This window comes from Oncorhynchus gorbuscha, linkage group LG02 (assembly GCF_021184085.1).
Source record: "Oncorhynchus gorbuscha isolate QuinsamMale2020 ecotype Even-year linkage group LG02, OgorEven_v1.0, whole genome shotgun sequence".
In the NCBI taxonomy this organism is placed as follows: Eukaryota; Metazoa; Chordata; class Actinopteri; order Salmoniformes; family Salmonidae; genus Oncorhynchus; species Oncorhynchus gorbuscha.
In genome coordinates, this window is record NC_060174.1 from 23,508,637 (window position 1) to 23,534,255 (window position 25,619).

General features: G+C 40.1%; 2 protein-coding genes and 2 long non-coding RNA genes across 7 annotated transcripts; 1 reads left to right on the forward strand and 3 right to left on the reverse strand.

Moving 5' to 3' along the window:
* Positions 1-7,289: 7,289 nt before the first annotated feature.
* Positions 7,290-9,725, reverse strand: LOC123991858. 2 transcript variants are annotated; one of them, XR_006830982.1, is made up of 5 exons: positions 9,473-9,725; positions 9,035-9,145; positions 8,174-8,318; positions 7,740-8,017; positions 7,290-7,590 (listed from the first exon to the last, which is right to left on the reverse strand). It is a non-coding gene; the product is annotated as an uncharacterized LOC123991858 (long non-coding RNA). The 2 variants fall into 2 exon arrangements; XR_006830976.1 differs by having other exon boundaries at positions 9,469-9,725.
* Positions 9,726-10,534: 809 nt separating this feature from the next.
* zgc:110339 (uncharacterized protein LOC550490 homolog) lies at positions 10,535-13,390 on the forward strand. 2 transcript variants are annotated; one of them, XM_046293386.1, is made up of 6 exons: positions 10,535-10,931; positions 11,051-11,102; positions 11,560-11,747; positions 12,027-12,080; positions 12,258-12,368; positions 12,497-13,390. In XM_046293386.1, the coding sequence occupies exons 1-6, from the start codon at positions 10,677-10,679 to the stop codon at positions 12,608-12,610; spliced, it is 774 nt and encodes a 257-aa protein (XP_046149342.1). In that variant the 5' UTR covers positions 10,535-10,676; the 3' UTR covers positions 12,611-13,390. The 2 variants fall into 2 exon arrangements, with proteins under 2 accessions (XP_046149342.1, XP_046149341.1); XM_046293385.1 differs by having other exon boundaries at positions 10,568-10,931; positions 11,925-12,080.
* On the reverse strand, positions 12,939-15,782 carry LOC123991900 (galanin peptides-like). Of its 2 annotated transcripts, XM_046293387.1 has the most exons (7): positions 15,646-15,782; positions 15,461-15,541; positions 15,104-15,158; positions 14,626-14,697; positions 13,703-13,789; positions 13,478-13,549; positions 12,939-13,155 (listed from the first exon to the last, which is right to left on the reverse strand). In XM_046293387.1, the coding sequence occupies exons 2-7, from the start codon at positions 15,539-15,541 to the stop codon at positions 13,094-13,096; spliced, it is 429 nt and encodes a 142-aa protein (XP_046149343.1). In that variant the 5' UTR covers positions 15,646-15,782; the 3' UTR covers positions 12,939-13,093. The 2 variants fall into 2 exon arrangements, with proteins under 2 accessions (XP_046149343.1, XP_046149344.1); XM_046293388.1 differs by lacking the exon at positions 14,626-14,697 and having other exon boundaries at positions 15,646-15,767.
* Positions 15,783-16,484: 702 nt separating this feature from the next.
* On the reverse strand, positions 16,485-17,693 carry LOC123991926. The gene is made up of 3 exons (XR_006831027.1): positions 17,603-17,693; positions 17,138-17,505; positions 16,485-16,978 (listed from the first exon to the last, which is right to left on the reverse strand). It is a non-coding gene; the product is annotated as an uncharacterized LOC123991926 (long non-coding RNA).
* Between the last annotated feature and the right edge of the window lie 7,926 nt (positions 17,694-25,619).

Consider the following 25,619-nt stretch of genomic DNA (forward strand, 5'->3'; position numbering starts at 1 on the left):
CAGAGCGTTAACAGGGACATTTGCATACAATGAAACAAATGGAAAGAATAGTTCAAAAGCATACTAAATTTGCACTCATATTTCAAACAAATAACATGAACCAGAGCTGATGGAATTGCTCTCCATTCTGAGGCTTAGAATAAAGTGTGTGAGTGAATAAGATACATAAATTGATGCATAAGTACAAACAATGCCTTCAGAAAGTATTCATAATCCTTTGACCTATTCCACATTTTGTTATATTACAGCCTTATTCTAAAAAAAAATGTTTCAACCCATCAATCTACACACAATACCCCATAATGAGAAAGCGAAGACAGCTTTCAGATTTTTTTGTGCTAATTTTAGAAAATAAAAAACAGACATACCTTATTTACATACATATCCAGACTATGAGACTCGAAATTGAACTCAGCTGCATCCTGTTTCCATTGATCATCCTTGAGATGTTTCTACAACTTGATTGGAGTCCACCTGTGGTAAATTCAATTGATTGGACATGATTTGGAAAAGCACACACCTGTCTATATAAGGTCTACAGTTGACAATGCATGTCAGAGCAAAAACCAAGCCATGAGGTCGAAGGAATTGTCAGTAGAGCTCTGAGACAGGATTGTTTCAGAGGCACACATCTGGGGAAGGGTACTAAAACATTTCTGCAGCATTGAGGGACCTTAGGAACACAGTGGCCTGCATCATTCTTAAATGGAAGAAGTTTGGTACCACAAAGACTCTTCCTAGAGCTGGCCGCCAGGCCAAACTGAGCAATCGGGAGAGAAGGGCCTTGGTCAGAGAGGTGACCAAGAATCCGATGGTTACTCTGACAGAGCTCCAATAATGTTCCAACCGGAGAATTCCTTTGTCTGTAGAAAAGCAATGGAATGCGAGCTACCTCTCACGTGATAGGGCGTCACAAGCTTGTGGCACTCTGCCAGACCACTGACTCAAAGAGCCCTTATGAGCCCCTCCTTTACAGTAGAAGCCTCAAACAAGTTTCTAAAGACTGTTGACATCTAGTGGAAGCCTTAGGAAGTGCAACATGACCAATATCCCACTGTATCTTCAATAGGGAATGAGTTGACCAACCTCAGATTTCCCACTTCCTGGTTGGATTTTTTCTCAGGATTTTGCCTGCCATATGCGTTATGTTATACTCACAGACATCATTCAAACAGTTTTAGAAACTTCAGAGTGTTTTCTATCTAAATATACTAAAAATATGCATATATTAGCAACTGGTACGGAGTAGCAGGCAGTTTACTCTGGGAACCTCTGGGCACATTATTCATCCAAGCTACTCAATACTGCCCCCAGCCATAAGAAGTTAACCACTACTACTTGCTCCCTACCTGATAAATATGACTTGACCCAGCCTAGAGGGATACTGCTTAACCCCAGTGCCTTCAGAATGGAGATTAGGAGACAGTGGTTAACTGTATCAAAGTCCTTCTATAGGTCAAGCAGTACTATTCCACAGAGATTTCCTTCATCAATCTCTTTCCTGATGGAGTCAGTCAAGTAAAGTAGGCATGAATCAGTGGAGTATGTTTTTTTGAAACCAGACTGAAAATCATACATTAGACTTTGTTGACATATCTATAAATTTGCTCATGTACAACTCTCTCCAGAATCTTTGATGTTATACTGAGGATAAATACAGGCCAATAATTCTCAGGGTCAGACTTCATCACCTTCTTATACAGAGGTGTAACTTTAGTGTGTTTCATGTCCCTGGGAAAGATGCCTTGTTCAAGAGAGATATTAACGATATGAGTAAAGCAAGGGGCAATTTGAATCTATAAGAAATCTTACAGGAATATTATCCAGGCCTGAGGCTTTGAAACATTTAAGCTCTGCTAGCATACTGGCTATTTTAGCTGTTGCTACCTTTGCAAAAGAAAAAGCGTTCAGATGAACCCCTAACTCGGCATAATACTTCTTGAAATGGTCGTTTCCATACAAACCAGAACTACTGGGCAGCGTGTTAACCAGCTTGCTGGCAACAGAAAAAAAGAGTTGAATTCATTGGCAGTCTCTGCTTTTTCATATGCCATCTCCTCTCTAACGTGTAGTCCAATACCGTTTAGTTTGTTTTTGGTTGTACTACTACAGCCTAGTTCCTTAAATGATTTCCAAGGCTTTTTAGGATAATTTTTGATCTCAATGATTTTATCAGCAAAATAACACCTCTTAGCTACATCAATCCTGCCCTGTGCTTCGTTTCTGTGATGTTTACAGTTGAAGTCAGAAGTTCACATACATCATAGCCAAATACATTTCATCTCAGTTTTTCACAATTAGGTCAGTTAGGATCACCACTTTATTCTATGAATGTGAAATGTCAGAATAATAGTAGAGAGAATGATTTATTTCAACTTTTATTTCTTTCATCACATTCCCAGTGGGTCAGAAGTTTACATACACTCAATTAGTATTTGATAACATTGCCTTTAAACTGTTTAACTTGGGTCAAACATTTAGGGTAGCCTTCTACAAGCTTCCCACAATAGGTTGAGTGAATTTTGGCCCATTCCTCCTGACAGAGCTGGTGTAACCTTGTCAGGTTTGTAGGCCTCCATGCTCACACACGCTTTTTCAGTTCTGCCCAAAATGTTTCTATAGGATTGAGGTCAGGGCTTGTGATGGCCACTCCAATACCTTGACTTCTTTGTCCTTAAGCCATTTTGCCACAAAGGTGAATGTATGCTTGGGGTCACTGTCCATTTGGAAGACCCATTTGCGACCAAGCGTTAACTTCCTGACTGATGTCTTAAGATGTTGCTTCAATATATCCACTAATTTTCCTTCCTCATGATGCCATCTATAGTGCCTTGCAAAAGTATTCGGCCCCCTTGAACTTTGCAACCTTTTGCCACATTTCAGGCTTCAAACATAAATATATAAAACTGTATTTTTTTGTGAAGAATCAACAACAAGTGGGACACAATCATAAAGTGGAACAACATTTATTGGATATTTCAAACTTTTTTAACAAATCAAAAACTGAAAAATTGGGCGTGCAGAATTATTCAGCCCCTTTACTTTCAGTGCAGCAAACTCTCTCCAGAAGTTCAGTGAGGATCTCTGAATGATCCAATGTTGACCTAAATGACTAATGATGATAAATACAATCCACCTGTGTGTAATCAAGTCTCCGTATAAATGCACCTGCACTGTGATAGTCTCAGAGGTACAAAAGCGCAGAGAGCATCATGAAGAACAAGGAACACACCAGGCAGGTCCGAGATACTATTGTGAAGATGTTTAAAGCCGGATTTGGAAACAAAAAGATTTCCCAAGCTTTAAACATCCCAAGGAGCACTGTGCAAGTGATAATATTGAAATGGAAGGAGTATCAGTCCACTGCAAATCTACCAAGACCTGGCTGTCCCTCTAAACTTTCAGCTCATACAAGGAGAAGACTGATCAGAGATGCAGCCAAGAGGCCCATGATCACTCTGGATGAACTGCAGAGATCTACAGCTGAGGTGGGAGACTGTGTCCATAGGACAACAATCAGTCGTACATTGCACAAATCTGGCCTTTATGGAAGAGTGGCAAGAAGAAAGCCATTTCTTAAAGATATCCATAAAAAGTGTTGTTTAAAGTTTGCCACAAGCCACCTGGGAGACACACCAAACATGTGGAAGAAGGTGCTCTGGTCAGATGAAACCAAAATTGAACTTTTTGGCAACAATGCAAAACGTTATGTTTGGCGTAAAAGCGACACAGCTCATTACCCTGAACACACCATCCCCACTGTCAAACATGGTGGTGGCAGCATCATGGTTTGGGCCTGCTTTTCTTCAGCAGGGACAGGGAAGATGGTTAAAATTGATGGGAAGATGGATGGAGCCAAATGGAAAGAAGTGGAAAGAACTGAAAACTACTGTTCACAAATGCTCTCCATCCAACCTCACTGAGCTCGAGCTGTTTTACAAGGAGGAATGGGAAAAAAATGTCCGTCTCTCGATGTGCAAAACTGATAGAGACATACCCCAAGCGACTTACAGCTGTAATCGCAGCAAAAGGTGGCGCTACAAAGTAATAACTTAAGGGGGCTGAATAATTTTGCACGCCCAATTTTTCAGTTTTTGATTTGTTAAAAAAGTTTGAAATATCCAATAAATGTCGTTCCACTTCATGATTGTGTCCCACTTGTTGTTGATTCTTCACAAAAAAATACAGTTTTATATCTTTATGTTTGAAGCCTGAAATGTGGCAAAAGGTCGCAAAGTTCAAGGGGGCCGAATACTTTCGCAAGGCACTGTATTTTGTGAAGTGCACCAGTCCCTCCTGCAGCAAACCACCCCCACAACATGATGCTGCCACCCTGTGCTTCACGGTTGGGATGGTGTTCTTCAGCTTGCACGCCTCCCCCTTTTCCTCCAAATATAATGATGGTCATTATGACCAAACAGTTCTATTTTTGTTTCATCAGACCAGTCGACATTACTCCAAAAAGTACATGTAATCTTTGTCCCCATGTGTAGTTGCAAACCGTAGTCTGGCTTTTTTATAGCGGTTTTGGAGCAGTGGCTTCTTCCTTGCTTAGCGTCCTTTCAGGTTATGTCGATATAAGACTTGTTTTACTGTGGATATAGATACTTTTGTACCTGTTTCCTCCAGCATCTTCACAAGGTCCTTTGCTGTTGTTCTGGGATTGATTTGCACTTTTCGCACCAAAATATGTTAATCTCTAGGAGACAGAATGCATATCCTTTCTGAGCGGTATGACGGCTGCATGGTCCAATGGTGTTTATACTTGCGTATTATTGTTTGTACAGATGAACGTGGTATCTTCAGGCATTTGGAAATTGCTCCCAAGGATGAACCAGTCTTTTTTCTGAGGTCTTGGCTGATTTCTTTTAATTTTCCGATGATGTCAAGCAAAGAAGCACTGAGTTTGAAGGTAGGTCTTGAAATACATCCACAGGTACACCTCCAATTGTCTCAAATGGTGTCAATTAGCCTATCAGAAGCTTCTAAATCCATGACATCATTTTCTGGAATTTTCCAAACTGTTTTAAGGCACAGTCAACTTAGTGTATCTAAACTTTTGACCCACTGAAATTGTGATACAGTGAAATAAGTGAAATAATCTGTCTGTACACAAATGTTTGAAAAATTACTTGTCTCATGCACAAAGTAGATGTCCTGACCGACTTGCCAAAACTATAGTTTGTTAACAAGGAATTTGTGGAGTGGTTTAAAAATGAGTTTTAATGACTCCAACCTAAGTGTATGTAAACTTCCGACTTCAACTGTATATGGGAGAAAATCAGCCTGCTCTTGAGAGCTTTTAAATGTCTTAATTGCTTTATTCCTTGGTTGGATAGATTCTAGAATTTCATGATTAAACCAAGGGCTAGATCTCGGCTTTACTCTGACCTGTCTAATTCACTACATCAAGGAATCTACAATGAAAGGCTTCCCAAGCACTGTCTACCCCTACGCTTTCCAGCACAGGTGACGAGTCAATTTTACCCACTTGCTCCCCAAACATGTCAACACAGTATTTTTTGAGTCCTCTGATTCTAACAGTTTTGTGATACTTAAATATATGTTTAAAAACCCTCCTTGTGCAAAATGTAATAACATAATGACTGATTCCATGTACTATTACCCCACTCTGCGATATTTTGGATTTATCAGACACCAATATTAAATCAATCGTACTTTGCACTGTTTCACATACCCTGGTGGGATCTTTTATCATTTGTGTCAGAGCAAATCATCTACAGAAGTGCATAAATACATTGTGGGTTGGACTATCCTTTTTGCAGACATCAGTATTGAAATCCCCTAACAAAAGTATTTCCTTCACCAGCTAATTATTACAGTTTGACAACACAATTTCGAGACCTTTTTAGAATGCCTTCTGATTGGGCAATTTTATACAATTTTTACAATTTAACTAAATGTAATCAAAAATCTACGTAATCCCCAAAAGTAATAATTTATCTTGGGAGGGCCATAAACAATAACTAGCAATGCTGCATACTCCGAAAAAGGTTCAAATCTCACCTTTCTGGTAAAAATAGATATGCATTTCTGAAGTGTTGTCACTTTTGAGGACACAAGCTCAAGTACACCAGTGGAGGCTCCTCAGAGGAGGACCATCCTCCTCAGTGAATTTCATAAAAATACAAATAGTGAAATGTTTAAAATGTTATCCTTTTTTGATAAAACTATACTATATATTATCAAGTCACCAAATAACTGATTAAAACACACTGTTTTGCAATGGAGGTCTACAGTAGCCTCAACAGCACTCATTCAATACAAAACCTAAGAGGCTCAATTTTCTCACCCCCTTCCATAGACTTACACAGTAATTATGACAAATTCTGGAGGACGTCCTCCAAACTATCAGAGCTCTTGCTGCATGAACCGACATGTCCACCCAATCAAAGGATCCACCCTCTCCCCAACAGTGTGATTGCTACTTCTGAGGGTTTAGAGCTTGAGGTAGTCACTTCATACAAGTACTTGCGAGTATGGCTAGACGGTATCCTGTCCTTCTCTCAGCACATATCCAAGCTGCAGGCTAAGGTTAAATCTAGACTTGGTTTCCTCTATCGTAATCGCTCCTCTTTCACCCCACCAGCCAAACTAACCCTGATTCAGATGACCATCCTACCCATGCTAGATTACGGAGACATCATTTATAGATTGGCAGGTAAGGGTGCTCCCGGGTGGCTCGAAGTTCTTTATCATTTGGCAATGAGATTTGCCACCAATGCTCCTTATAGGACACATCACTGCACTCTATCCTACTCTGTAAACTAGTCATCTCTGTTTACCTGTCGCAAGACCCATTGGTTGATGCTTATTTTAAAACCCTCTTAGGCCTCACTCCCCCCTATCTGAGATACTTACTGCAGCCCTCATCCTCCACATACACCACCCGTACTGCCAGTCACATTCTGTTAAAGGTCCCCAAAGCAGACACATCCCTGGGTCACTCCTCTTTCAGTTCGCTGCAGCTAGCGACTAGAACAAGCTGCAAAAAACACTCAAACTGAACCGTTTTATCTCCATCTCTTCATTCAAAGACTCAGTCATGGACACTCTTACTGACAGTTGTGGCTGCTTGGTATGATGTATTGCTGTCTCTACCTTCTTGCTCTTTGTGTTGCTGTCTGTACCCAATAATATTTGTACCATGTTTTGTGCTGCTACCATGTTGTGCTTTATATAGTGTTGTGGTGTCTCGCTTGTTGTGATGTGTGTTTTGTCCTTTTTTTTTTTCTTTTTTTTATCCCAGCCCCCATCCCGGGAGCAATGAGGCCACAATGAAGCAGTCATGATGGCTTACAATGGAAAATGACACAAGGAGTGAAAGGAATTATGACAAAACACCCAATGATTGCTGAGTCATTGCCTGGACATGGAACAAACCTTCTCACTAGATGTGAGATTACTTAAAACGCAAAACTCTACATAACAGATAACAAGAGTATGAAAGAAATGACTGTATATCTTACTTATCCAAAATAGAAATGACAGATACTTATAGGATTTAGTGCAGTTGCAGTGACCAGGAGTGACTTCTTGGATTTGGAGTCCCATAGAGATCCACTGAGACTAGATTAGAGTGAAAAGTGAAGATGCACAGTAACTACAATGATCAGATGATTATGATATCTTGACAATATGTGCAGTGTCATAACATAAATTAACATAACTTTATAGAATGACAACATAACATGGCATTGATTGTGGTATGATCTTACCGTACGACACTGGAAGCGGAGGACTGACCATCAGGGACCAGAGCCGGAGAGTGAGGGTACAGGGGTCAGGGGGTCTGGTGGTACTGGCGGGACATCCGTTATCCATATCACATTTCAACTCCATGGTCAATTGTTATGAAGCTTTTCAAGTTTGATGGTTGATTTGCACAGTGTAAACAGCACAGTGTAAACAAGCATAACGGTAGGGTCATATCTTCTGACAAGTTTTCATTATGATTGACAGGTAATCTAGGACTGTCAGTGTCAAAAACAGGGGCCTGGAATAACAGAAAATAAAATAAAAAAGGTTTAGATAATAAACCTATATACTAATAATATCAGCAGTTATAGAAAACATACTGGACTACATTTTCTAGATTGTTAGAGCCACAGTTGATCTTATACAGGTCATGAGACTTGAGGCTGAAACTGACATGCTGCTGATCTGTGAGGAGTAGGATCCAGCCATGTGGTTGTAGCTATATCCAGAGCCAGGAGGAGCAGGGGAGACCAGCTGGTTGGGGGAAAGGAGGCTGTGGTTGGGCGGCAGGCTCTTAGAGGGCTGGTAGGACTGAGAGGCTGTGGTACATGAAGAATTGACATTACTGGCAATACTACACAACACATATTCAACTAATGATAAGAATCACAAGCATGTCATTTTTCTTTGAATCATGAATGTAGATTAACAGCTAAAGACGCATATCACTGAGTCCACAGTCATGGTCTTGAGTCATGGTTGTTGTGAAAGGAACTACTTATTATCACAAACTTATATACCATTTGACTCTTGTAAGGTCATTGAACACATGTTTAGAATACTGCTCCAGTGCCATATTTAGACTCAGACAGCCCTACTTATTCATAACCACTAAATCAGATGTCCAATGCCAGAGAAGATCGTATTATTCTCCTTCTTATGTAAGACTGAATATTTGAATTGTCATGCTGACATTTTTGTTTTTCCCACTGTTGAAATGTTGTCATTGATCATGTGAATCCAAATGTATGTTCTCTGATAGAGGTTGTATAGGGTCCTGCATTAAACAGTATTATACAAGCATTTATCTGTGTTATTGCAAACATGCACAGTATGTAAACTACATGTACACTGCTAGGTAGCCTAGTGGTTAAGAGCATTGAGACTGTAACTGGACTATCGCTGGTTTGAGTCCCAGAGCTGACTTGGTGAAAAATATGTCGATGTACCCTGGAGCAAGGCACTTATTGCTCCTGTAAGTTGTGTATCTGCTAAGTTATGTAAACATCCAACAGTAATTTTGAAATGCTCTTACAGACAGTCTGATGCTCTGTTGATTCTGAGGCATTAGCTATGCCATAGTCTCTGGTTCATGGTCATCCAGGCTGTCCGGGCAAATACTCGCTACAGCATCATAGAATTCACCCTGGATAAAACAATAGAATATGTATACGTAATTTAACAGCAACTTTAATTAGAGCAATATACTGTACCACTAAAATAACTGGAAGTGATATCCAGTAAAGTATCAGAAAACAACTGGAGTGTGTTGGAGTGTGTTGGGCAAGTTCATTTTGCATCGCTATGTCCCGTGGACGGGGTTTACACCTTCTATACCATTGTATAACATCTCTACCCACTCAGAGCGCCAGCCATTGAAAAAACGAACTGGCCCATATATTGAGGATTGTAACGGAAATTAGGTAAAATATTTTTTAAAGCTTCTTGTTGGTTTCAATTAGCACTTACTGACATCATATTGCAGTAGACTGGATTCTCGGATGACCTCTGGCAACCAATTGAACTGAGATGGCTGTTATTTGCTAAACTGGATGTGGGCATGGAGGGAGAGGGCTCAGCATCATGTGGTGGAGGTTAGAATCTGAAGTTGTTACAGTGATGGTCCATCCTGCTGGATGCAGCTGCTCTGCTGTACCATGACCATTCCAACTGAACCATGGGGAATCACTCCTGGCACACTGTCTGTGTGATCTCCTGAATCAATGTTGACTTCCCATGGCAACATTTCCGTGTTTTTGTCGAACCACATTGCATTTCGGGATGGATTCTTATAAAATGTATGCGTTTGATTTGGGTCGCCAAATGCGCCGAGTGGTGTTTTGGGGTTGCACTTTGGACTAGTAGTAAATAAGGAGAATGGAGCGGAAACAGTTCAGACACGAAATCAAGCGTACCTACCCTCATTAGTCCATTCGAGTTGCTATGAAATTTAAACCACGCCTTCAGATTGTACCACCTACTTTCGAGTCCATTCGCTCATTTTCATACCTCTGACATGCTGTAATGATAAAAATAATAATAATTTTTAAAAAGTGGTGTAATAGCCTACAGTTTTCTTGACATTTAGTTTGATTAATGTGATTGGCTCATGTCTTACATGTACGGTGTACCCCTGTCCCCACATTATTTTGCCGGTGTTGTTCCGAAAATCGCCCCCTGCCAGAATCCCTCCCTTCTAATTTCCTTAATTTTGTGGCTAGAGTGAAATATGTTCTGTGACACAAATCAGAGTCAAATACTTTCTATAGAACAAACTTCACAAACGTCATAGGAAATTAATAATTCATGTATGTGCGTTATATTAAACATAGAGGGAATAACTATGGATGAATATGGCTGAATTATTATCCTTACACTTTAAAAAATACTAGTCAAATAAGACATGGGAGAGATGACGAATTTTGGCAAAGAGATTTATTTATAGACTAATACAAAATCAGTCGCGGATTTAGGTACCGGCGAAATGGCGGGGGCGCCCCGAGAGGGCGCCGAAGGGGGATTCTTATAAAATGTATACGTTTGATTTGGGTCGCCAAATGCGCCGAGTGGTGTTTTGGGGTTGCACTTTGGACTAGTAGTAAATAAGGAGAATGGAGCGGAAACAGTTCAGACACGAAATCAAGCGTACCTACCCTCATTAGTCCATTCGAGTTGCTATGAAATTTAAACCACGCCTTCAGATTGTATCTCTACAAAAATTATGTCTGGACACTGAGACCGATCATACTTCTTCATTAAACAAAGTTAACAGACATCTACTAACTATGACTCTAAAATTCACAAAATGTCAATCTGTACTAATCACTGGAGCGAGCAGAGGCCTCGGTCTACAAATGGTGAAAGACCTGGCAAGAAGCACCGAGAGACCCAAAACAATAATAGCGACTGTTCGCAATCCAGCCGCAGCACAGGTAGGAGAACATCATGTTCAACTTGTTTGGTGAATTTCCACGTAATGGAAATACACGTTTGAGGATTCGCCTTTGCTGTAAACTTAGGGATACATAATAAAAGTTGATCTTCATTTCAGGATCTTCAAAATATTGCCAAGTCCTGCAAAGGTGTTTATATTGTACAGCTTGGTGAGTTGCATAGCCTACATCATTTGTAAAACTTGGACACAGGAGCTAGGGTGCAGTGTGATGCTGATTTGCCACATTTTGTTGGGTAATCGGTATATGATCCCATGTGCATCATGTGCCATGCATAGTTTGGACACATGCCCCATTATGCCGTACTTGTTATACAAGCAAAATGCACAAGAAACACTGTATTGGTATTTCCCCATGTGTTCCTCTCAGGGATTTTCTCCCTTAAAACTCATTGGAGTAACTAAAACGTATATTACACGCTCAATTATATGTTTGTAGGACTCAACAGAACATGCTGAAATCCCAAACTGAAGTAAACCAATAATGTAAAAGTAAATTAAACCAATACTGTAAAAAAAACAAGGAGAAAAACTAAAACTAAATTCTGTTTGTTTCCTGTGAAGTTCCTTTTTGAATGGTAATGGGTCTATGATCTCTTTCGTATCAGATGTTGTCAGCCAGTCAAGTATAGACTCAGCATTGCATGCGGTGTCATCTATACTTGGAAGTGATGGGCTGAATTGCCTCATAAACAACGCAGCCATCAATCTATCCACTGATCTGAAGACAGTGACACCTGACGCCATGATGAAGACTTTCGAGAGTAATACTGTTGCCCCTCTTTTTGTCACCAAGGTAAATCAATGTGTTTCACCTCTAGAAGAGCATGTATGAGAAATATCTTAATTTTCTTAGCACAGAGGATATTTTTATTCATGCCCAAATCACACACATTTATGAAAAGTGTCCTACTTCATAAGAAACCTGTATTCTCGCAACTATCTCTAGATCACATCATGTTGTTTCTTGTAGGCATTTCTGCCATTGCTACAGGCAGCTGCTGCACGGGGCACTGGAATGGGGATCCATAGAGCAGCTGTCATTAACATCTCTTCCATACTCGGCTCCATTAAGGTCAACTGGGGAGCCGGAGCAGCCTTCAAAAGCTATGCCTACAGAACCTCAAAGGTGAACAGCAACCATAATGAGCCGTTTCGACAAAGCCCATATAAACATTACAGACCATCTCTGGTTGCAATATTAAGCATAGAATGTTTGGGTGTGGCGATAGTTAATCTGACTGTCTTATGTGTACATATTCATTACATGTCCTGTCCATCTCATTTTGTTTATATATATATGCAGGCTGCCTTGAACATGACGACAAGGTGTCTGGCCACTGACCTGGAATCTGAAGGGATTCTGTGCATGGCTCTTCACCCTGGCTGGGTGCGCACTGACATGGGTGGCCCACATGTGAGTGTCCCATACTCTTGGTTGAGGCATTTTATGGTTGGGTCCTTTAGAATACATAAAAATACATGGCTGTGTATTTCAATGAGTTGACAGTTGATATGGTGCATTTCCTGTCTCTTATGGATCAGGCGGATTTGAGTCCGGAGGAGAGCATATCATCTTTGCTGTCTGTTATCACTGATCTGACAGAAAATAATCATGGGGGATTCTTGGACTACTCTGGAAACAATCTACAATGGTGAACCTCAACTTGGAAACAGTAACTTGTGGAATGGGTTATGTGCAGTTTTTCAGCTGGTGCTGCCCACAGTTCACTGGGACAAAACACAGCAGAGATCACAGAATAGAACAAACAACTGCAACATCATGCTATTATGTTGCTCAGCAATCTCTGATTCCTTTGTATCTAGTTGGTCCGAGAGAGAACTTGGAGATTTGACATTTTAAATTGGAGACTGTGTTTCATCTGAGTGGTTTGGGTTGTGGTTACACTTTCTAAAGGTAATCTCACTGTTTGAATACAAAATATATACTGTATAATACATATATAGGAATAACAATGTTTTGCCATTCAAAGGTTTTATTCAATCCATTTCTTTCAAATTATAATAAGAATGTGATTAATCTGTATAGTATATTGTTGTTATGATGACACCAGTATAATGGGAAATGTACAGATACTGTTGTTTGTAGGCAGGTGAGGCGTAGAGAAGAGATCAGTTGAACTAGGGCTGATCCATCTCTTCTGATGTGAGAGAGGAAGGCATGGTATCCAGAGCTCTGATTTCTGTAAGGTAGATGACAAAACATTTGAGTGAGCACAGTTAGATGGTTATAACTGATTAGGACTATGCTAGTATGTGTTCTGTTCCAAATGTTGTAGCAACATATAGCCAAGAATCTTGACTAGAAATGTAATCTGTAAATACATTTGAAATACAAATATAACCAGACCATATGAAAAACATGATTATTTTACTATTTTCGGGACATGTCAAAAGACCTGATTTTTATTCATTAAAAAAATAACAATCAAGAGAATGCTGTCAGTGTTTTTGCTGTAATTAATTGTTGTAATTAAACATTAATAACAGACACCATGAACTTACCTTTAAGTTTCAGGTATGATAAGAAGTCAATGACAGTGTGTATTACATCCTCATCTGCTATTCTCAAGGCACCTGCAAAATAAGAGACCATCATGAGGTGTAGACTACACGGAGTAAAGCAGACTTACTGTACAGTACATCATCTACTCTAAATATAATTGATTTACCCTCTCATAGGCCAATGAAATGTAGGCTATACGATTTGACAAGGCTTTAGCTTCTCACCTGTTTTGAAGTCATCGTCCAGGGGCATGCCTCTCTTTCCAGCAAGGCCATGCTTGTCACTGAGAGTGCGGTGACCGTCAATGCCGTCTGAACAACAAAACAAAAACATAGTTTGCGCAGCTGATTTTGACCCATTCCCTAGATGAAATCCCCTTCATTACACACAAACACCGCAACCCTGCCTAAAGCTCACATGACGGCATAAGGCATCCTTTATGATGGTGTGTTTTTCCTTTTATCTGTCAAGAGTCTGAAAAGCAACCTGCAGGGCTTGAGTCATTGAATTGCTGGAAAACATATATTCACCAATGAAATGCGTGAAAGAAAGGCACATAATCATTGACGGAAACAGAACCTGCAATGTTTTTATACATTTTTTATATATATATATATCCATCGGAAATGACTATTTTACCCTTCTTCTTTGCATATATAATATAAATATATATATATATATATATATCATGAGAGGGGCAAGGAGCAGGAAAGACAATGGTTGAAATTACAATATACCTCACCCCATCAACAACTTTAATAAAGGTTTGAGTCAACAGGGCTAGTAATAGTGCACTGAATAATCATGTAAGAGCACTAATTATCTGAAGTGTAATCCTTGAATTTTGACGTTAACCCTTAGCCCTTGATGCGTTTTCCACAGTCATCACGGATCAAGTATAATTACATGCAAAAATGAAATTACCAACTTTGTTCTGACAGTGCCTCTTAGATTAAAAGATCCTGTATCATGGTTTAATAATTCATAAACAAGTGGAAAAACAAACCAATAAACATAACGTGGCCATGGCTGGGATAAACACTTGGTTGTTGCGTTAAGAGTTAAGTCTGCAAATAATAAACAGAGGAGCAAGGCGTCACAGAGCAATTCCTCTGCTGACTTCAATGTCCTGCAGGAGCTATCTTACATTGACTTAGCAGTTCTTCTCTCCCCCTTACGCTGGGATTATCCTTTATCTGTATTAGGTGATCAATACGACCTGAAACACAGGGATGATGGCATTTTACCTAAATTTACAACAAGGACCTGTGTTATGGGATACATCCTCATTCTGTGTTGACAATAATCCATGAACCTTGGGAATAAATTTGTTCCTGTGCAAATAGGCTTTTCAAAATATAGTCATTTAAAAGGATATAACAAATTAAAATGTTCTGTGTTGTCCAATAACGACACAGAACAAGTTTGTTGGAATACATCATGCCACATTACACAGCCAGGTGAAATGTGAAAAAGTATAATAAAAGTATAAACAAATATGAGAAGAGCATGATAATGGAGACAGGGCAGGTGTGTAAATTATAGTTTATTTAAAAGTACTTGATAGTGACATTTTGACAGTTGTGTGAAAGAGTACATGTATTTAATACATAACAGTCACTTACGGGGACCTAAAAGGTAGCCAGCACTGTTTAGTGTCCACCCTCGCTTCTCTTTACCCTGTTATGAGACAAACACACACACACACACACACACACTCAAATCAGATTCATTATACACACTGTACAATCATCAGTTTTCTCAACAATTTCTCTTATTTTCTGAATGCGAATTGCTTGACCTGACTATAGTGCAATAACTCAATTATCTCAATGCTTGTTATGGTGTTATGTCTAGATAATAGGCAACAACGTTCATATAATCGTAATGTTGCTTGCAATACCCTACTTGTAGTTAAAACAATGAGAAAATAAGAGCATTTAAAACAACATTTTTCCAAATACAATAAAATGTTGACCTACCGCAATCACTAATCCAATTGTTTCTGACAGAGCTGCAAACAAAATTAGTGATATGCACACTACTCCAAAAGACTTCTTCATCTAAATCAAGATATTAAAAAGGTGTTAGTTGTAGAAAAACTCTCAATTTTAGAAGTTAAAAGTCGCAAAACAAACATTTCCAAAGAAATCTTAAACCGGCTTACCTTTAAAGTTTTGTTCAACAGTACAAGAGATAAAATATAATTTAAAAGTTTAAGGCTTTCTTCAAAATAGGTATGCTTATAGAATAAGCAAAAATACAATGCAATATTGCAGCAAAGAGATCTCCAATGTCCCTGTGGTGCTTCTGGTTTAGAAGAGAATGATTTTGATGGCCTTTTATAATACACCCCCCACTAAAAAAAATCCTGTTCCTGAAATTCAGACGTCACAACTACCTTCCCCCTCCTGTAGTGGTCGTGTCACGATGAAATTACAATAACATCATCATGTTCTTTTTGCAACCTTATGAGACATTGAGTTGGACAATAGTTGTTAAAGTCAGATACATGTTATCACTAATAGAATCTCACGTGATGTCATTTGTAGAAAACATTTTATTATGCATGTCAAAACGAACAGTGCTATAAGATCAGTAAATCTAAAATATTAATGTTAGAGCCTCTATGACTGGTAAGATGGTTCAAATGTAAAAATACAAAACCAGTACATACAAACATAGCCTAGAGATAAAAGACAAATTAGGAAGACAAGGGGATACATTTCCATGGGTTTGTGGACAGGTCAATTTTAATAGTCAGAAAAGCAGGAATTCCATAATGGAAAGGTGATATCTATTTCGTAACAATGCATTGGAACTTTTCTGTAGCCTTTATCAACAAACAGTTACCTTAAAAAGCGACTAAAAGGAGATTTTAAAAAAAAAAGAAGTGTTTTTAGATATGGTGATAGGTTACAAAAAGGAGAACAACTACTCACTCAGAGCTTTAAATTAAGTTCTTTATTGAATTAACAGATCAGATATAACAAGAGCCTGAATTATATGAAAATGTCATCCTATCATTGACAGTTTCCATTCATACTGGAGGAGGATGGTAGTTACAGGCTGGACCAAAGAGTACACTAGAAAAGCCACTCCCAGGGCACCATGAACTTCCATTCCAATGAAAGTACAGGTCAGCAGCAACCAAGAGAGAGCAAAATGGGATTCCAACCGCGTGTAACAAAGGCAGGAACCTTTGGACTCTTTGTAAAATGGTTTGTCCTTCTTTACCTGTCTGGTCTGATCCAGCAAGGGCTACTGGCGGATCTAAAAGTTCTTGTGTCCATTTGTCATTGGTCTGTGTGGAAAATCCTCCATTGTAACATACATCACACATTGAACAATGTTCTGATCCATTATGACATGGGAAAGGAACTCCATCCGAAGAACTCAATCCTGAAGATATATGGCTGTCTTCTTTCATATTGATGACATGAATGTTGATCACACCACCACACAATCCATTTGTTGAAGTTTTCTTCGGGGAGAGGTTGCTGAAGAGATAATGTTTTTATGAACACCTCTGACTCAACACCATTATACAGTCTAAAAGCATCATATACCAACCATACAGGACAGCTCTATTTGGACACCTTGATTGTGAATAAAGAGTAGATGCATTACAACCACTAACTATTCCAGTTAAGTCCTACCTGCATTCTATTTCTTGTCCTTGTCTTGTATTTAATTGTATAGGCCTATCACAACATGGTCGGCTTAGCTCTTGGATGCCAGGTTGGGCTCTTGCACAGGTGGGGCTCTTGTCTGGAAGGAACAGGGCTATAATTCCATCCTTTGTAATAGCAACACATCCACATCTGCCGTCACTGTTTAGCTGGACTCTGCATGGCTGTGCTATAGCGACAGGTGCAACTTCCGATGCAGGTAATGGGCTCTGTTGCTCAGAAGAGGCCTTTCTTCGTCGTTCACAATGCATTCTTTTGGCAAACAATCCCGTTGGCAACATTGTTTGAACCAATGCAAGTTGACAATCGAAGCCTGATAGTTTTCTCCTCACCTCCTGCAAGATTAAATATCATAGATGAAGTTAAGAAAAGTAATTGATTTATAAAGTCAAGTAGGCCGAAAACACATTATCTGCAGATATTTACACAAACCCTTATTATTCTTTTTGAGACCCCAAGTCCTCTGCGTCTGCAATGATCAGACATTTTTCCAATGTTGGCAAGCGCTGAATTAATTAAACAAATTCTGAACGTGAAAGACTGCTTATTATAGATTATAGCAGTGACTAAAATTATGTTTTCCGATGTAGACAGACAGCGCGCTTGTCTCGTTTCTCGGAGACAGAGGCTGTGAGAAGAGTCGCACAGCGCACTAGCTGTTCATCCAATGTGCAAGGGTTGTCAATCATTATATGATGACGTCACGTGAGCGTGACGCTCAAACGTGGTTATTGTTCTTTTGCTGTCTATCACGGAATCCAAACCCGCTGCGCGCGTGCGCCATCGTGCATACATTTATTTTGTCCCCTCACACCAAAAGTGATCACAACAAGCAGGTTAAAATATCAAAACAAACTCTGAAACAATTATATTAATTTGGGGACAGGTCGAAAAGCATTTCTGGCAATTTAGCTAGTTAGCTTGCTGTTGCTAGCTAATTTGTCCTGGGATATAAAAATTGAGTTGTTATTTTACCTGAAATACACAAGGTCCTCTACTCAGTCAATTAATCCACACATAAAACGGTTAACTGAATCGTTTATAGTCATCTCTCTTTCTTCCAGGCCTTTTCTTCTCTTGACTTTATATTGCAATTGGCAACTTTCATAAATTAGGTGCATTACCGCCACTGACCTTCGTCTTTCAGTCACCCACGTGGGTATAACTAATAAGGAGATGGCAAGTGCGTACCTGCTTCAATAAACCAATGACGATATGGAAGATGCAGGACTTGCAGCCGATCTATTTTTCGCCCGTGCAATAATTGAATAATGTAGATTTTTACATTTATTTTGCAACACTCGCGTGTGGCCAGCCTGTAACTCATATAGAACAATGAAAAAATATTTGGCCTAGCTATCAACAACTAGCTTTGAGCAACGTTAATGGAAACGTTTGTACTCTTCTCTCAGAATGTGGATAAACTTGAGAAAAATGTGTCTGAATTGCCAACAATAATTCCATGAGGTAAATTTAATTGAGTAGTGTTTTTAGCTAACTAGCTAATGTTAGCTAGCTTACCTTGCCCACAAAAGTTGATTGAGCGCAAGATTCCCTAAAATCATGCCACTTTGATATAGCTACGACCGGAAGTTACTTTTTCGTAGCAGGTTAGGATAAGTAGGTTAAGGTTAGCAGTTGTAGCTATCTAAAAACACAGAAAGCTAGCTATAGCTTGTAGTTATAATAATAATAATAATATTTTCCTAGGTAACTGCTAGTCTGCTGTTGTTAGCTGCGGTGGTTAGTTGCGGTCTAACCACCAGATATCCATAGGAAGCCTAATTTCTTTAGATTTAAGTTTGCCAGGCTGAAAATGCCCGGCCATTGTCAATAACCCTTTCCTTACCTCTCCCAACCAGCCTATCTACACAACGAATCCCATTCAGGAATCATAAATATGTCTGAGACAGTGACAACATCCACATGCACTGGGACCTTTTCAGTCAACAGAATCAACCAGGGATCATACTCACTGTGTTTGGAGTATGTCTCTTTGGAGGTGAAGAGCTAGCTTTCTAACGTTAGCTCTCTTTTAAAATTGTAATGACCTGGCCTGATCGTAAAGGAACAATTGTCCAGACAATTGATGGGTTAATAAACCATGAATTCATAACCTCAAACTCCACACAGGCGGGCCTCCCGGATGACGCAGTGGTTAAGGGCGCAACAGGGCCAGCTGTGCCACCAGAGATCCTGGGTTTGCGCCCAGGCTCTGTTGTAACCGGCCGTGACCGGGAGGTCCATGGGGCAACACACAATTGGCCTAGCGTCGTCCGGGTTAGGGAGGGTTTGGCCGGTGGGGATGCCCTTGTCTCATCGCACACCAGCGACTCCTGTGGTGGGCCTGGCGCAGTGCACGCTAAACAAGGTTGCCAGGTGCACGGTGTTTCCTCCGCACATTGGTGCGGCTGGCTTCCGGGTTGGATGCGCGCTGAACCTGTTAAGGAAGCTGCGAATTTTCGCAGCTTTTTGTTAAAAATCGCGCAACATTTCAGCGCGCTGCTACTCATGCCAGGAATATAGTATATGCATATGATTAGTATGTGTGGATAGAAAACACTCAGACGTTTCTAAAACTGGTTAAATCACGGCTGTGACTATAACAGAAAGTGCGTTTCATCGAAAAGTGCAGGAAAATCTGATGACTGAAAATTGAAAAAATATCCATGCGCCTCTTCAACCAATTGTTAAAGATGACCCAGATTAAATGAGGTCGAGGTTGCAATACCTACAGCTTCCACAGGATGTCAACAGTCTTGTCATTTGCCTAAGATTTGTTTCTTGGTCAAACGAAGAAGAGACAGCCCTTTTCTTCAGGTATCCGACCGGATATTTTGGTTGAGATTTACCCGGACATTATTTCCAGACGGACACCAATAGAATATACATCGCCTCGTGATCAATTTTATCGCTTATTAACGTGTACTAATACCTAAAGTTGCATTACAAAAGTATTTCGAAGTGTTTTGTGAAAGTTTATCGTCAACTTTTTTTATTTAAAAAAATGACGTTACGTTAGAAAACGCTATTTTTTTTGTTGTTCACACAGTCTTCATAGATCGGTATCTAGGCTATATATGGACCAATTTAATCGAAAAAAGACCCAAAATGATGTTTATGGGACATCTAGGAGTGCCAAGAAAGAAGCTCGTCAAAGGTAATGCATGTTTTATATTTTATTTCTGCGTTTTGGTTAGGACCGGCTATCGCAAAATCTGTCGTTAGGTGACGTTGCAGTATTTTGGGGGATACATGCTATCAGATAATAGCTTCTCATGCTTTCACCGAAAAGAATTTTACAAATCTGACTTGGTGGATAGATTCACAACGAGTGTAGCTTTAATTCAGTACATTGTATGTGCATTTTAATGAAAGTTTGAGTTTTATCAAAAACTATACGTGGCGCACTTGAAATTTCCGCTGATTGATGTTCCCACAGCGGGAGCCCTTCTCTAACAAGTTTTAAGAAGCAGTGCGGCTTGGTTGAGTTGTGTATTGGAGGACGCATGACTTTCAACCTTCGTCTCATCCGAGCCCATACGGGAGTTGTAGCGATGAGACAAGATAGTAGCTACTAAAACAATTGGATATCATGAAATTGGGGAGAAAAAGGGGTCAAATTTAAAAAACAAAATTAAATTAAACTCCACACAGGCTACTGTTTGGCCGCAGCCCACGCCAAATAAATGAAAGATACCCATATAAGCAACTGTGATATTCTCTTGTGAAGACCAGACATAAGAGAGAGAACAATGGCTAAACATGGTCTTAATTTGCAATGCTCCATCCCCCTTTGTTTCCTTAAGGAACCGTCAAACCACTCTTTTAGAGGGAGAGTCATTGTTCCGTGATGGCACCTCCATTACATTTGATACTTTCAAAGACCTTGCCGCTGAACTTGATTGTTTTTATATTCTATATAGAACAGTATCTGTCAAATTACAGTTGTGTCCATGTTTGGGTACAAAGGAGGCAAATTCTGTAATCATATGTGAATGTTTTTGTCCCACATCAACAACTTTCACCATCAAGCTGATATTGAAAATCTTCGGTAGTCCTCTTTTAGGGTTCATCATGTCTAAAATCATGTTTTGGCATCTTCAACTATGGACTGATCGAAATAACCATCAACCTGGCAATGACGATATCTAAGGAAGTCTCAAGGTTTTGCTCGCCTGAGGTAGAGTAGTGTCTACCTAGAGTGTTTTCATCTGTATTTTTCGTAGCTGTCTAAATACCACCACAGACCGATGCTGGCATTAAAACCGCACTCAATGAGCTGTATACCGCCATAAGCAAACAGGAAAAAACTCATCCAGCGGCGCTCCTAGTGGCCGGGGACTTTAATGCAGGGAAACTTAAATCAGTTTTACCAAATTTCTATCAGCATGTTAAATGTGCAACCAGAGGGGAAAAAAATATTAGACCACCTATACTCCACACACAGAGATGCATACAAAGCTCTCCCATGCCTCCCATTTAGCAAATATGACCATAATTCTATCCTTCTGATTCCTGCTTACAAGCAAAAATTAGAGCAGGAAGCACTGGATCTATAAAAAAACTGGTCAGAGGAAGCAGATGCTAAACTGCAGGACTGTTTTGCTAGCACAGACTGGAATATGTTCTGGGATTCTTCCGATTGCATTGAGGAGTACACCACATCAGTCACTGGCTTTATCAATAAGGGCATAGAGGATGTCGTCCCTACAGTGACTGTACATACCCCAACCAGAAGCCATGGATTACAGGCTACATTCGCACTCAGCTAAAGGGTAGAGCTGCTGCTTTCAAAGAGCTGGACTCTAACCCAGAAGCTTATAAGAAATCCCACTATGCCCTCCGACAAACCATCAAACGGGCAAAGCGTCAATACAGGACTAAGATCGAATGCTACTACACCGACTTCGACACTCGTCGGATGTACCAGGGCTTGCAAAGTATTACAGACTACAATGGGAAGCACAGACGAGAGCTGCCCAGTGAGATGAGCCTACCAGACGAGCTAAATAACTTCTATGCTCGCTTCGAGGCAAGTAACAGTGAAGCATACATGAGAGCATCAGCTGTTCCGAACGACTGTGTGATCACTCTCTCCGCAGCCGATGTGAGTAAGACCTTTAATAAACAGGTCAACATTCACAAGGCCGCAGGGTCAGACGGATTACCAGGACTGCGCTGACCAACTGGCAAGTGTCTTCACTGACATTTTCAACCTCTCCCTGTCTGTGTCTGTAATACCAACATGTTTCAAGCAGACCACCATAGTCTCTGTACCCAAGAACATTAAGGTAACCTGCCTAAATGACTACCGATCCGTACCACTCACCTCTGTAGCCATGAAATGCTTTGAAAGGCTGGTCATGGCTCACATCACCATAATCCCAGAAACCCTAGACCCACTCCAATTTGCATACCATACCAACAAATCCACAGATGATGCAATCTCTTTTGCACTCCACACTGCCCTTTCACACCTTTCACAAAAGGAACACCTATGTGAGAATGCTATTCATTGACTACAGCTCATCGTTCAACACCATAGTGCCCTCATAGCTAAGGACCCTGGGACTAAACACCTCTTTCTGCAACTGGATCCGGGACTTCCTGACGGGCCGCCCCAGGTGGTAAGGGTAGGTAACAACACTGATCCTCAACACGGGGGCCCCTCAGGGGTGCGTGCTCAGTCCCCTCCTGTACTCCCTGTTCACTCATGACTGCACGGCCAGGCACGACTCCAACACCATCATTAAGTTTGCTGATGACGCAACAGTGGTAGGCCTGATCACCGACAACGATGAAACAGCCTACCTGGCTGTAAATCTGGGGAGATAAGATGGGACAGGGAGAGCCCCTCCAGAGCTCTAGTATCTGGGGGAGACTGGAACTGTCAGCCGAGTGGTTATAAACTGTGGTGAGACTCATGAGAAAATCCCTATGTTCGTGTGTATGTATGTGCGTAGGTTAGAATGGTATAAAAGGATTTGTGTATGCACGAGAGAGCATACACAAATAAACCTGGATCTGATCAATTGTGAGCTGGGAATTCTGTCTGTTTTATTTAAGACCACAACTTTACAACCTCTGGGTATCAGACAGATAAAGATAATTGGAATTTATGAACATTGATTACAAAATTACTGAACACTTATAAAAAACAATCAATCTTTAACATAATCACTAGTTAACTACACATGGTTGATGATATTACTAGTTTAACTAGCTTGTCCTGCATTGCAAATAATCAATGCGGTGCCTGTTAGTTTATCATCGAATCACAGCCTACTTCGCCAAACTGGTGATGATATAACTAGCGCATTCGCAAAAAAAAGCACTGTCGTTGCACAATGTACCTAACCATAAACATCATTTCCTTTCTTAAAATCAATACACAAGTATATATTTTTAAACCTGCATATTTAGTTAAAATAAATTAATGTTAGCAGGCAATAATATCTAGGGAAATTGTGTCACTTCTCTTGCGTTCTGTGCAAGCAGAGTCAGGGTATATGCAGCAGTTTGGGAACTGTGTGAAGACCATTTCTTCCTAACAAAGACCGTAATTAATTTGACATAATTTGACATAATTATGACATAACATTGAAGGTTGTGCAACGTAACAGCAATATTTAGACTTATGGATGCCGCCCGTTAGATAAAATACAGAATGGTTCTGTATTTTACTGAAAGAATAAACTTTTTGTTTTCTAAATTAGTTTCCGGATTTGACCATATTAATGACCTAAGGCTCGTATTTCTGTGTGTATATTATAATTAAGTCTGATTTTATATTTGATAGAGCAGTCTGACTGAGCGGTGGTAGGCAGCAGCAGGCTCATAAGCATTCATACCAACAGCACTTTCCTGCGTTTGCCAGCAGCTCTTCGCAATGCTTGAAGCACAGTGCTGTTTATGACTCCAAGCCTATCAACTCCCGAGATTAGGCTGGCAATACTATAGTGCCTATAAGAGCATCCAATAGTCAAAGGTATATGAAATACAATGGTATAGAGAGAAATAGTCCTATAATTCCTATAATAACTACAACCTCCAACTTCTTAACTGGGAATATTGAAGACTCGTGTCAAAAGGGAACCACCAGCTTTCATATGTTCTCATGTTCTGAGCAAGGAACTTAAACGTTAGCTTTTTTACATGGCACATATTGCACTTTTACTTTCTTCTCCAACACTGTGTTTTTGCATTATTTAAACCAAATCTGAAAATGTTTCATTATTTATTTGAGACGGATGGTTATTTATGTATTATATTAAGTTTAAATAAAGTGTTCATTCAGTATTATTGTAATTGTCATTATTACAAATATATATATAAAAATTGTCCGATTAATTACTATCGGCTTTTTTTGGTCCTCCAATAATCGTTATCGGTGTTGAAAAATCATAATCGGTCGACCTCTAGTCCAAGCACACCAAGACAGTCGTAAAGAGGGCACGAAAAAACCTATTCCCCCTCAGGAGACTGAAAAGATTTGGCATGGATCCTCAGATCCTCAAAAGGTTTTACAGCTGCACCATCGAGAGCATCCTGACGGGTTGCATCACTGCCTGGTATGGCAACTGCTCGGTCTCCGACCGCAAGACACTACAGAGGGTAGTGCCCTCGGCCCAGTACATCACTGGGGCCAAGCTTCCTTCCATCCAGGACCTCTATACCATGCGGTGTCAGAGGAAGGCCCTAGAAATTGTCTAGCCACCCTAGTCATAGACTGTGCACGGTAAGCGGTACCGTAGCGCCAAGTCTAGGTCCAAGAGGCTAAATGCATCACACTTTAAGTACAGATTTCATGTCATTTAGCTGAATGGCTAGGCATGGCCCAGCTTTCCATAGGTCCTGGGAAATGCTGACCTATATGGCCAACACCTTAATTGTCTTCATCAGTGGTATTATTTGCTAACATTTGGGCCTCAATGATTTCTTCAACATTATAGTGCTCTACTTTGCTATGTACATCACAGCACTTTTTTATTGAGTTTACATCAGGCATATAACCAGTTTTTCTACCGCATAATTATGTTATGTATCAGTTTGTTCTTGTGATCATTGGAAAGGAACCAGAGGAGGTATCTATTTGAGACTCTTATTTCTCACCCTTATTGGTATGCACTGGCTGTGGTTCAGCTGGAGGTGGGCAGCAGTGTGTGTCTAGGGAAGGACCAAATGGGCCTTTTGTGTATGGGCTCTAATCAATACCTATCACTGAAGTATTACAGATTATGTGCTAGAAATGTAAAAGTAATTCCAGATTGAGCCGACATATGCAGCATTTACCGTGAATGCAGTCTCCACTAACGGATGAACATTTCCTTTAAATGTCAGTCATGCTGTAACGCCGAACTTCCGTGATACAGATTGAATAGAGCTTCTACTTCTTAAGCTCATAGATTTTCAATCAAATGATTTGGATGAAGTGCAAGTGAGAGAG